At 41.6% G+C, this 12,386-nt stretch overlaps 1 protein-coding gene across 4 annotated transcripts; it reads left to right on the forward strand.

Moving 5' to 3' along the window:
- Positions 1-2,156: 2,156 nt before the first annotated feature.
- On the forward strand, positions 2,157-8,677 carry Cldnd1 (claudin domain containing 1). Of its 4 annotated transcripts, none has more exons than XM_051191712.1 (6): positions 2,157-2,420; positions 3,504-3,554; positions 3,766-4,075; positions 5,710-5,820; positions 6,995-7,132; positions 7,272-8,675. In XM_051191712.1, exons 1-6 carry the CDS (start codon positions 2,172-2,174, stop codon positions 7,490-7,492), a joined length of 1,080 nt encoding a protein of 359 aa, XP_051047669.1. In that variant the 5' UTR covers positions 2,157-2,171; the 3' UTR covers positions 7,493-8,675. The 4 variants fall into 4 exon arrangements, with proteins under 4 accessions (XP_051047669.1, XP_051047671.1, XP_051047670.1 ...); XM_051191715.1 differs by having other exon boundaries at positions 2,310-2,420; positions 3,511-3,554; positions 7,272-8,674; XM_051191714.1 differs by lacking the exon at positions 5,710-5,820 and having other exon boundaries at positions 7,272-8,677.
- Positions 8,678-12,386: the final 3,709 nt, after the last annotated feature.

Raw genomic sequence — 12,386 nt, forward strand, 5'->3', positions numbered from 1 at the left:
CCCAAACAGTTCAGCAAGAAATAGGAGCAAAAAAATATCTATAATAATTGATTAGAAGTCTGTTTTGCCTACCCACAAAACTTAGTATAAATAAAAACTGGAAAACACCAAAGATTCAGAGATAACTCAGAAATGTGAACTTGTGGTTGATGGGACTGTATGAGAAGGAAGTATGGGTCTTCCGTGCTGAGGCATTCTGGGTGGCTAAAACCTCAAGTACACTTCCATGTTGACACTAAGTTTGTGATCGAAAAGTCTCCCATGTGTGGTCTAGGCATTCTTCAGAGTTGGAGGATGAAAGCAACATTCTCCTTTGTAGAGCATCCCACCTTAAACATTTACCCCTGTGTTATGAATAGTGTACTGTGACCCCAGGACTTCAAGCTTACTGAACAGAGGACTAACGAAGCAGTTTGGAAATGTCTTCCTGGCAAATCTTTCCTAGTCAGTTGGTAGTTAGTACACAAGTTCAGAAGCTATCTGAAGTTCTGAAGTGAGCAAGGACACCTATACTTCTATTCATGACAGGCTTCTCCTCTTCACCAGGAAATCAGGAGTTTTACAAAGCCATTTATGCTAATTCTATTCAAACACTGTAAACATTCATTTGTAAGTAATGCTTTAATCGTTCTTTACTGATCATCAGGTCCCTGTTACACATTTTCTCACCCAATCCTTGCAATGATCACATAGGATAGATGCTATGTTCAAATATCCATATGCTTAATGAAAAAACAATCCTCTCTTAAAGATTATTAAGTAAATTGTTCAAAGTCATAAAATTAGTTTACTTGCCTCAGTGTTCACGATTGCCTAGTTGGTTAATCTTCATGGGCTTCAGTTTTTTTCTTCTTCTTGAAATGTCCCTTTTACCAGCACTGGTTGAGCAAATTACTTTAGGAAGTCGACGTCTAATGAAGGCCAATGGATGAAGATGTCTGACTATACATCATTCATGGTTCATCCTGTGCACACCCATCAAGTTCTCAAACTGATGCCTGAGGCAAAATCGCCTTCTTTCTTTTTTTATTTTTCTTCCTTCTTTCCTTCCTTCCTTCCTTCCTTTTCTTTTTAATTTTTTGAGACAGGGTTTCTTGGTATAACAGCTCTGGCTGTCCTGGAGCTCACTCTGTAGAGCAGGCTGGCCTCGAACTCACAGAGATCTGCCTGTCTCTGCCTTCTTTGGGCTTAAAGGTGTGCACCACTACCACTCAGTGAATTGATTTAATGCTATCCATGAAAATCTAGTCATGCTATTATTTGGAGGCTGTGAGGTATTTGGCTAACATCTTGCTTCTTTTAGGTAGGCTCCGTATATTAAGCATCAGTTTAAGTACTCTACTAACACTGGAGCAGGCATCACACCTTCACCTCCTTGTTGTTCGCCATGTGACGTCATGTTTCACAAGAAGTCCATTTCCAGACACAGCCCACGATGAACCAGAACTACCCGTCAAAGACAACGCTTTTCTTTGTAACTAAAAAAGTTCTTGCTACCTGTTCAGAAATCCCTGTGACATATTTGAGGGTTTAGAGTCATTCCATTACTTTCATGTCGCAGTCTACTGTCTCAGAGGCTGCCCATCACCTTTTCTGTCCGAAATGAAGTTCCATAAACTCAATTTCATATTACAATCACACTTTAAAGTCACATTTTCGACCTCTAGTATCCTTAGGATTTACATTTGAAATAAACCAATTAAAACTTATTTAAAAAGAAAACTTTCCTGCAGTAGAGATCAAATGACAGATTTCTTCAAATGAGAATAACATAATTATATTCCAAAAGGTTATATTGTTAGTTTAGTTTAGTTATTATATGCTGGGTTATATCCTGAGATTTAAACAAAACAGAATTCTTTGCTCAAATGGGAGGGAGGATGTAGGAAATGGGGAGGAGGGGTATCGAAATTTGAACAGTAGAAGCCCCTTAATGTTCATCTACTCAGTAGTACCAATATTTAGAGGTAGGGTGTTATGGTAGGGAAAGCACAAGACTGAAAGTTATACATGAGTTACATAAATCACAGCCTTCGACTATGGATGACCAAAGACCCTCCCCCATCACTTTCTGTAGCTTGGTCCCTCCTTTTCTGAGGTGTAATAATCCCTCACCCAAGACTTCTGCTTCGCGCACCTCGCCGCCTTCGGAGAGAACTACATTCCCCACAATGCCCCGCGCGGCACCAGGCATGCTCTCCACCGCCTCCAGCAGCTTTTCCTCCGGTCTTCCTACAACTCCCACAAGACCCCTCGGCCCAGGCTCGCCTTGGCCCGGCTTAGGGTGGAGGCGGAGGCGGAGGCGCGGGAGTTATGGAGGGGGCGGGCTCTGCAGGGAAGTGCGTCAGAGGAGGCGCGGGGAGAGCAGGGTGCTGTGGTCGGAGCTGGAGGGCGAAGCCGGTGGAGTGAGAGGATGGGCGGTGAGTGCGCGGGGTCGCGGTTCGGCACGGGGCGCGGCGTGGGGAGAGGGTCCCTGGCTGGCGCGGCCGGGCCGGGAGGCTGGAGTGACGGGCGGGGCGGGGAGGGGCGGGGCTCTGGGCCGAGGGGGCCGGGGCTGGCTGTGCTCGGGTACCCCGGGCACCCGCCCAGCCCAGCCGGCCTCAGCATGCCCGTGCCAGGCCCCTCTGTGCCACAGGCCCAGGGTGACCGCGTGGGCGCAGCTTCCAGAGCCCGGCGGCCTTTAAGGTCACCCGAGAGCACCGGGATGGGCGAGATATTTGAAAATCAGAACACGAACCGCAGTCACTGAGTTATTGTTCATGATTGCAGTCGCCCCTGTCTTTCCGGAGCCGCTTCCTTTCCCCAGACTCTGCTCTCCAGTTTGTGAGCCTGTTGTCGGGTGCTGATGTGTGGGGTTCGAGGCGGTCACGGTGTCCATACACTTGGCAGGGTTTGACTCAGCGTGATCCGCCTTGAGTCATTTCACCGCGGCCATTTACTACTGCCGTGGAGCCCTGTCCACGCCTAGGGTGTGTTCAGATTCTGCCCAACTCACCTTTCTGTTTGCGAGTAGGGAGCATTTAGTTTTTATGGATACGTGCTATTCTTGAGGATTTAGGGAGCAGGCAGAGTTGCAGTTCGGGAGGTTGAGAAATGTTAGGGATGAGGAGATTAAGGAGTGAAGAATCAGGCTGTATGAGGAAGGAAGCTTGGCTTAGCTTTAATTGGATTGGGGGAGATTGATACCTAGCGATGTTGTTGGTCTCTTTGCTATGGCATACGCATAAAACAAACTTTCTCTTTGTGTTAACACCTTCAGCTCTGGTTTTCAAATAACTCCTCACTCCTGTCCTTATTTTGGAAGCCTCCCCACCAAAGAGCAGATGGTCCCTAGCTTCCCTCTCTTAAGTCTTTTTCTCACTCAAACTCTAAACACTCAACATTTTGTAGCCTCTATAAAATTCAACCTGCAGTTAATGTGTGCACACTACACTGCAGATCATGGGCGTGTCTGTTGTTTGTATCTGTAATGTGTATGTCCATTTCAGTGTTGTCTGTTTTAGTATGCAGGTGATAGACTAGAGACCAAGACTTCTGTCTCCGTAGCGTCCTGGGTATGTGAGCATTCAATAAGTACTTTGATGAGAATGCGTTTTGTTTTAAACTTATTGTTTGCCCTTTTTTTTTGTTTGTTTGTAAATTTTTAAAATGATAAATGCATTATAAAAAGAAGGGATGGGAAGCAGGATAAAGGGTGGTTTTGAGATTTAAAAAAAAATTTTTTTTCTTGAGGTCTAACTTCTCTTCTCTCTTCGACTTAAACAGAGCAGTCTGAATGCCAGAATGGATAACCGTTTTGCTACAGCATTTGTGATTGCTTGTGTACTTAGCCTCATTTCCACCATCTACATGGCCGCCTCAATAGGCACAGACTTCTGGTATGAATATCGAAGTCCTGTTCAAGAAAACTCAAGTGATTCGAATAAAATGGCCTGGGACGACTTCCTTGGTGATGAGGCAGATGAAAAGACTTATAATGATGCACTGTTCCGATATAATGGCACAATGGGATTGTGGAGACGCTGTATCACCATACCCAAAAACACATACTGGTATGCTCCACCAGAAAGGACAGGTAGCCTTTATTCCCATTTCTCTCTCCTTTATCACTTAATAATGATTACTCAGTGATGCCTAAGCAGGTTTGTGCACGCCTTAAGGAATTTTCTGTGTGTGTGGTTTTTTTTTCCTACCATTTTTTTTCAACTTCTGTGCAGTTCCACTGGTATCAGTTGGATCAGTAATTTCCTAATCTTGAGAAAGCCATTTGGCTCCTCAGAATTACTTACTAATTAGAATACTTTTTATTAATTTCACCTGTCATGAGGAATTAGTTTGAAGATTTTAAATATTTGGTAATTTGTGGAAGAAGTGGTATTCAAAATCAAGGCAACAAATGTGAGTTGATTGTCCTCTTAGGATTGGCTATGTTAGCCAGGTGCTAGTGGTATAAGCCTTTAATCCCAGCACTCTGGAGGCAGAGGCAGGCAGACCATCCTGGTCTACAAAATGAGATTGGTGACACCGAGGGCTACACAGAGAAACCCTGTCTCACAAAACCAAAAAAAAAAAAAGACCCCCCCAAACCCAAAACAAACCATTAGCACAATTAGCTATGTTATAGTAGGTTTCTATCTTTTGCCTTATATTTTAGAGGACATAATTAACTAACTCTGCCTTTAAATCTGAATGTATTTGAGACTTGCACAACCAAAAAGTTAAATAAGCTAAAAGATACTACAGGAAAAGCAATATGTTACTTCTCAGATTTATTCTTCATTCTCACTAACACAGATAATTTATAGGTATTAAATTGGATATCTTAGCATTTTTTATTAAAAAATTTTACAGTTTATTTTTTGTTTATATTTACTTTGTTGACCTCCTACTGGGGAAGCAGTATATTCAAATCATAGCAGAAAACACTTGAGTTACCATATTTTAAAAGGATGGTATTATACTATATATGAAAACTAGAAGTAATGTGCAAAGAAAGGCACAGCTATAGTTTATTGTAAAAGTGCCGGTTCTACTTAGAGGGCACAGAAGCCTAGAGGTGAGAGAGGGAGAGTTCGAGTTTTCTGAACACCTTGCAGACTGTAGAGAGTCATTGAGAGGGAGGACACTGAACAAAGGGAAGACTTGACCCGGTCACTCTGGTTGATGTCTGTACACATGAGCAGAACGCAGGAGTGTCAGCTCGGGATTTGTTAGGGGGCTGTTGTAATTCAGATGAGAGATCATTGTGAATCAGACCAGCAGAGTAGCACTGGGTCCTAGCTGGATCGGGCAGATATGTTGAAGGAAGCTCTGTTAGGATTTTCTGTTGTAATTTATATGGACAAGTAATTAAGAACCTAGAAAGGCTGCCGTGAGTCACCTCTTGAAGACTGGCTGGTAAAGTAAGTTTGGGATAGGCAATCAGAATTCTTCAGATTTTGTGTTCCTGTCCGTATTTCCTAGTCTCTAAGATACCTACTTCATTACTAACAAACCTTCTAACATACCTCTCATGCCACCGTTCCCCCTTTTGTCTTCCTTGTGTCTAAATCTTGAGACTGCTAATGAGACTCACTGGTGGCCACAGCTGATGTCTATCCTGGGGAATGCCTTTCTACATCACCTTTTACTTCAAAAGACAGTTCCTGAAAGAGATTACTATGACATGTTTTTCATGAAAATAACAAGCAGTCATTCTCCTTGTTCCAGAGTCATTTGATGTGGTTACGAAATGCATGAGTTTCACACTAAATGAACAGTTCATGGAGAAGTATGTTGATCCTGGAAACCACAATAGTGGAATTGATCTGCTTCGGACCTGTAAGTACTTGGCTGTCAGCAGGACTGTTGGGAGAAGGATCTGTGTTGAGTTGAATTCTGTTTTTGGAATGTTAGCACACAGTGTCAGCATTAAGTAACTTCCCCAGCAGCATTCCAGTAAGCTCTGTTCCATGGCTAATATAATTTGGAGGTCAGAAATATGCTTAACAAACTTAAGATAATTTGCAGTTGGAGCTAAAACATGGAGGGTGGAGTCCACATCTCTAAAAGATGTTATTGGTGGGCCCGAATAAGGGAAATTTGGTAGGCTAACAGAGCGAACTTCAGGATTTGAGATGCCTACTCCCATTGCCTGAGCTCACATGTTGCTGCCAACTTTCAAGGGCTCAGTGTCAGGCCTGTTGACAATACCCTTCCAATCCTGGGTAGTAGTAGCCAGAGTAGATGCCCAAACCAAACCGTGTCAAGACCATTCCATCCTTGATGATTAGACTGGCAATGAAATGGCATCTTCAGATCTGAGCTACCATTTTTAGAACAGTAGTGTTAATAGAATCATTGAAGTAGCTGCCGTTATTCAGCCTTGCAGTGATAATGAGAGGAAGAAGTGTACGGGGAACAGAATATTAGGGGAGGCATAATATTTGGAAATAAAGGCTAGTATGCTGTTCTGGGGGAAAAATGAGTACAAAGGGGAATTTAAGAGACTTACAGCTGCCACTGAGTGCCCGATACACTCCCATGTCCACTATGTCCTCATTTGTAATCATCGTTTGTTTACGTACTATCACCTGCCTTTGATGGTGCAGACTTTCATTCTGTCTCTATAGAAGGACATTGTGTTTTACTTCAAATCGTGGTTCATTTCTTCTTTTGTATAAGTACTAATGCCTCTTGTCTCAGTTCTTCAGTTACTAAAAGGCAACTTGTAGCAGTACCCAATAGTGTAAGATGTTGGGAGGAGTGATGCAAGCACTGGTCTAACAAACATTGCCTGGCACCTGCTAACCCTTTGCTAACTTAACTGTTAGTGGCCCATTGTTTCAGGATAAAGTTGGCATCCTTTTGAGTAACAAGGCCTTGGTAGTAAAGTACTTGTTTCTCACTTTCTGAGCAAAGCTCTAGTTAATCCTTTAGAATATGAAAGAATTTGCCATCATAGAAAAATGGTCTGAATATGTATATATCTGTTTTTTCTTCTTTTATAAACCAGATCTTTGGCGTTGCCAGTTCCTTTTACCTTTTGTGAGCTTGGGTTTGATGTGCTTCGGGGCTTTGATTGGACTTTGTGCCTGTATCTGCCGCAGCCTGTACCCCACCATTGCCACGGGCATCCTCCATCTCCTTGCAGGTGGGTTAGTCAGTTCCTTTGATTCCTCTTTCCTCTTGTAACTTAGGGACCTTCACACACCATTGTACGGTCACACTGTTTGAGAAGCTTTCTCCTGTCTCTGTGCAGTCATGTTTTGATTTCTAACTCTCTTCCGAAGGTCTGTGTACACTGGGCTCTGTAAGTTGTTATGTTGCTGGCATTGAACTACTGCACCAGAAACTAGGGCTGCCTGAGAATGTATCCGGAGAATTTGGATGGTCCTTCTGCCTGGCCTGCGTCTCGGCTCCCTTACAGTTCATGGCGTCTGCTCTCTTCATCTGGGCTGCCCACACCAACCGGAAAGAGTACACCTTAATGAAGGCCTATCGAGTGGCATGAATGGGCAGCTGCCTCCTTGACAATTGCCGTTTTTATTTTTTACTATTGAGGTTTCCCTTGTCTTCCTCTCAATTATCTTACTTTTGACTTTTGTGGATATGCCATTTTATCCTAAAAGTCCCTTTTATTTATATATACAGAACCACTAACTGCACACTAAATACCATTTAAAATGTATGTGGCTTACTTTGAGTGGTTCAGTCTTTTCACCAAACTGATCTAGGTTCAGAATTCAGACAGAAAGAACCTTTGAGATGCGAACCTACTTCGTGAAAGAACATTGGCAGTGGAAAATTGATCCAGAACAGGCCCTGCTGATGTCTGCTAAATCCAGTAGTGTAGTAACTATGTGTTGAACTAGAAACTAATTTCTGTATGAGATCTGTTATCACTGTCAAAACTTCATGTTTAATTTCCTGTTGTTGATACCAGTTAGCTAGCAGAACCAGTGTTCCTAAAGATGTGTGAACATAAAATTGGGAAATTATTTTCAGCATCCTTGTCCCTAAACTTTGGTACATTGCTTCATTTATCTGACATAAAATATGGCAGCTGTTTATACTATGATTGTCTATAAGGAAACAAAAAAAGTAAAAAATGATGTTTACTTGAAATTTTAGCTTTTAATTGCAAAGTTTCAATTCAATGAGAAAAGCTGACTAATCTTACTACATTAATTTTTTTTTTTTTTTTTAAAACTGAAACTCATTAAGATTCTTAGTGCCACCAAACCATTGTGAATTTTTGCTGCTCCCACCTCTACACTCCAGGCTTATTAAAAGAGTGCTTTCTTTTTCACAGAGCATTAGAATCACAGAATCACAGTCAATTCCCCAACTGCTTTGTTCCAGCTAAGTACCATATGGGAGGTCCTACCAATAGTGACCCCCGGAGCTGGGGCTTCACCACAAGATGTAAAGCTGTGGCTACCCACTAACTTCCAACCGTGGTCTTTATTTCTTGTGGTGAAATGATGTGCCTTTCCGTGCCCAAATCCCTTCCTGGTGTGTATCAACATTATTGTCTTCTAATTCAGTCATTTTTTTATAATATGTCTGTAAACATTGAACTTTAAAAATCTTATTTATTTACTCCATTACTGTAGAACTTCACAGATTTAAAAAAGAAAATGTAACTGAGTAATTTCTTACCAAATCCAAAAATCTGTCTTTTTTTAAAAAATAAATAAAAAAAAAAAAAAAAAAAAAAAAGAGAATCGCGTTGAGTGTGTAAATTGTTTTAGGTCTCAACATGTTGAGCTAAAATCTGGGGATCTTCATGGACCCCTGTGGGAGATGAATTATTCATGTGTTTGGGTCTGTATATTACTACTCTTAGTCTCAGTGATAAAACACCATGACCAAAGTGTCTTAGGGAAGAAAGTTTATTTTCGCTTACAGTTAGAGAGAGGCAGAGTCCATAATGGCAGAAGGCTACTGGAGCAGGAGGCTGAGAAATCACACCTGCAACTGCAAACAGCAAACACGGAGGATGAAGTGAGTGAGGCAAAGCCATAAACTCAAAGCCCACCACACTCATAGTACTTCCAGCAGGAGCCAGCTGCTAAAGGTTCCATTACCCCCCAAACAGCAGAGAGATCCAAGTGGTCAGATGTGAGCCTCCAGGGGATGTTGCGCCTTCAGACACTGCCATTTCCTCATTAGAAAACAAAAGTGTCTTCAATGAAACATGTGAACTAGGTCTGTGATCTCTTCATACTATGCTTACTATGGCTAGTTTTTCCTAAGAAGTCATTTCCTGACTGGATATTTATGTTCTGGGAGGAGAGAATTTAGCCACTGAACTACCAGTACTCCTCTCATATTTGTGTTCTGCATTAATAAAATATTAGTTAACTTCTGCTTTAAAGCCAGCATTTATTATTTTTGCTAGCTGCTTCTGCTGTAGCTGGTTACTGGAATTTCTACCCACTTAAAAAAAAAATAAGGTGCTGGTCATTAAGGCCTTGTGTATCCTAGGTGAACCAGCTACATCCCCTGTTTATTTTTCTGGTTTTTTTTTGGAGTGGGGGTGGGGGACAAGTCTTACTTAGGCTAACCTAGCCTTGAATCCATCATTTAGCCAAACCTGACTTTGAACTCCTGATCCTGTGCCTCTACCCTCGAACTTCAACCTAGAACCCAAAGACCCGAGGGAGGGGGATGGGGACAAGAGACACAGAGATTGACCACAAGACAGGATTCTGATCAAGTGGAAAATTTTATTTTTCTACCCGGAGCTTATATAGCCGGCAGAGCAAGGATGTAGGAAAAGGGTGGTAAGGGAGGCAAGAGACTGGTTGAGGACCATGTGTTCTTGCAAGCAGAATATAGAAAATCATAAAGGAGGGATGTTGGCAAGGTGGAAAGATCAAACAAGAAAGGTTATTATAGTAATGGGGCTAGGGGTTATATGCTAGGCTGATCTTGCTAAATATGGCTAGTTACTAAATCATCAAATCTTTGTGATATAACTGAAGGTTCTAAATGTACAGCCAAGAGAAATAGCCAGAGTTCAGCCAAGGTTTGTCCCATAACTGATCATAGACCAAGCCTCAGTTCCCAACAATCCTGCTGCTTCTGCCTCCCAGATTATAAATAGGTGTTCAACACCATACATACCGAATTTATTTTTGTTTTTTAAAAGTGTCATAAAGTTGTCCATTATGGCCTTGAACTTGCAGTCCTTTTCACTTCAGCCATGTGAGTAGCTGAGATTCCAGTCTAGTACCAAACTAGTCTCCCCCCCCCTTTTAAATTTAAATTTGAAACAAGGTTGTTTTACATGTCAATCCCAGTTCCCTCACCCTCTCATCCCCCTCCCCCTCCCCCAGCCCCACCAAACCCCAGCCCATCCAAACTAGTCTTAAAATGTTAACTTTCCAACAACTTCTGAGGTGGACATGATAAAAGTTAAGTGAACAAAGACAGTTTGGTTTGGGAGTGCAATCTGGAAATCATTGGCCACCTGATCTTTCTGTATGAAGGTGGTTTTTCAAACTCTTCCTGCCCCTTCTCTGTACCTGCTAACCTCAACCAGTCTTCAGCATGCACCTCATCCTGGAGCTGTGGTCAGAACTGCACTCGGTCCCCAACTTCACCAGCAGGACGTTTGAATATGGAAAACCAGTGCCATAGTCTGTATGTTGTGTGTTATACACATGGCGTAGCTGAGGACACCCTCTTCTGCAGCAGCCTTTTCTCTGTGCTGTAGGTCCCTGCTCAGTAACAGGCTATGATAGCAGCTTTTCTTTTCCAAATGAACCGTATGAAATTGCTGATAGCAATTTTGAACAATCTACAGTAATCCTACTCATTTCTCCATGAGGTCTTTTCAAAGCAACCTTTAAGGTAATATTAATTTCCAGTTTTCTAGAATATGTTTTATGGTAACTTGGGAAGTGCACTTTAAAACTAATTTTACAGCTCTAATAGTTAAATGATGTGGGTAAATACCTTCTGTATTTTTTTTTAAGCCAAATTTAAGGATAACTATGAAAACAAAAACTTCCTGTAATAGGAGAATAATTATGGAATTTATTTGTTCAGGTAACCCCGTGTGCTTTCTATTCATATGATAACATATTGGTCTCAATAATGGTATGTGTGTGGTTAGGAACTAGTCACACGTGAACTCATTTAAGTCACGTGACAGAAGAATGACCTGACTGTACATCAAATTGCAGTGTTTTCATTGTACCAACACCAGATTTCATACTAATACTGTTAAAATTTATATCATCTGTCTGGGGCCAGTCAGAACGCTCAGCAGGTTAAAGCTCTTACTGCATACACAAGTCTCATGACCTGAGTTCAATCCTCGGACCCCAAATGTAAGAAAAGATCTGACTCTCCTAAATTGTCTGCTGCATCCCCCCAAGTGTCATGGCACATCATCTCCCACACTCACCCGATCACACAAACACACATACATATAAAAATAAAATCTTAAAACTTACACATGCAATTGACTGAAATACAGCATGAGGGCATTTCAATGCTAAATCTTCATGTAAACTTACAATTCAAGTGCAAACTTCTTTAAATTTTTGGGTTGCAAGACTTCTCTTTGGAGTCTCCTAGCTACTTAGCTCTGAAGGTACAAACTGGTATTTTACAGGCAGGATACAGCTCTGTCCTGACAGATGGGCGGGGCCTTTTGTCCTCCTTTGGGCTCTCCTAGGGGAATAATGACTCAGAAAATGAATGGAGCAAGGGGGACATATTTATGTGTAGAAGCTCTTTTTCCTTTGTTCATGTTCTAATGAGATGATTTCCTCTTGGGTCAAATTACAGTTAAGTGCCAGTGTCCTGTATGTTCATTTAATGATGAGTGATGAAAATCTTACATTCCAAAAAGAATAACAATGGTTACCTTAGAGGAGAACTCACCATAGTCATTAACCTCAGTATCAGATTTTCTGCTGTTCAATGAATTAATAGATTTTTCTGACATGTAAACATTTACATACTTTTGGCCAACTTTTAGAAAGCAGGATACAGCTTACATTATTTTATTGTTGAAGAGGTATAGGAATAGGAAATGGAGACTGTTTGCTTTGTGTTCCCTTTTAAGTTGTTTGCATTACTGAATAATTTGTCACCTTTTTATCTACTGACTCAGTGTTGGTGGCTCAGGGTGTGGACTTCACCCCACCTGTCCTGCAGCTTTTGAGTTCTTCCCAGCAGAGCAGCCTTCTGTCCTCATTTATTTTAGTAGCTTGTCCTGTTTGTAAACACCAGTGACCCCCATGCTGCCTGCCTTTACTATCCATAACTCATTTCCTAGATTCTCTCTTTTCTGATTGACTCAAAATACCCAAGATGCCTGCTCAAAAACTTAAAGCTTATTTATTCAAAGAAGTTAGAAGGACTTATTAACTGCTTGATAAATA

This window comes from Phodopus roborovskii, unplaced genomic scaffold, assembly GCF_943737965.1.
Source record: "Phodopus roborovskii unplaced genomic scaffold, PHOROB, whole genome shotgun sequence".
NCBI classification, from domain to species: Eukaryota; Metazoa; Chordata; class Mammalia; order Rodentia; family Cricetidae; genus Phodopus; species Phodopus roborovskii.

What these genes read in the sequence shown, in the direction of transcription:
- Cldnd1 (XM_051191712.1), top strand. Translation starts at nt 2,172, where the DNA reads ATGCCCCGCGCGGCACCAGGCATGCTCTCCACCGCCTCCAGCAGCTTT. An exon ending in GTGGAGTGAGAGGATGGGCG is followed by an intron (nt 2,421 to 3,503) that starts GTGAGTGCGCGG and finishes TGTCTGTTTTAG; the next exon opens with TATGCAGGTGATAGACTAGA. An exon ending in CTGTCTCCGTAGCGTCCTGG is followed by an intron (nt 3,555 to 3,765) that starts GTATGTGAGCAT and finishes CGACTTAAACAG; the next exon opens with AGCAGTCTGAATGCCAGAAT.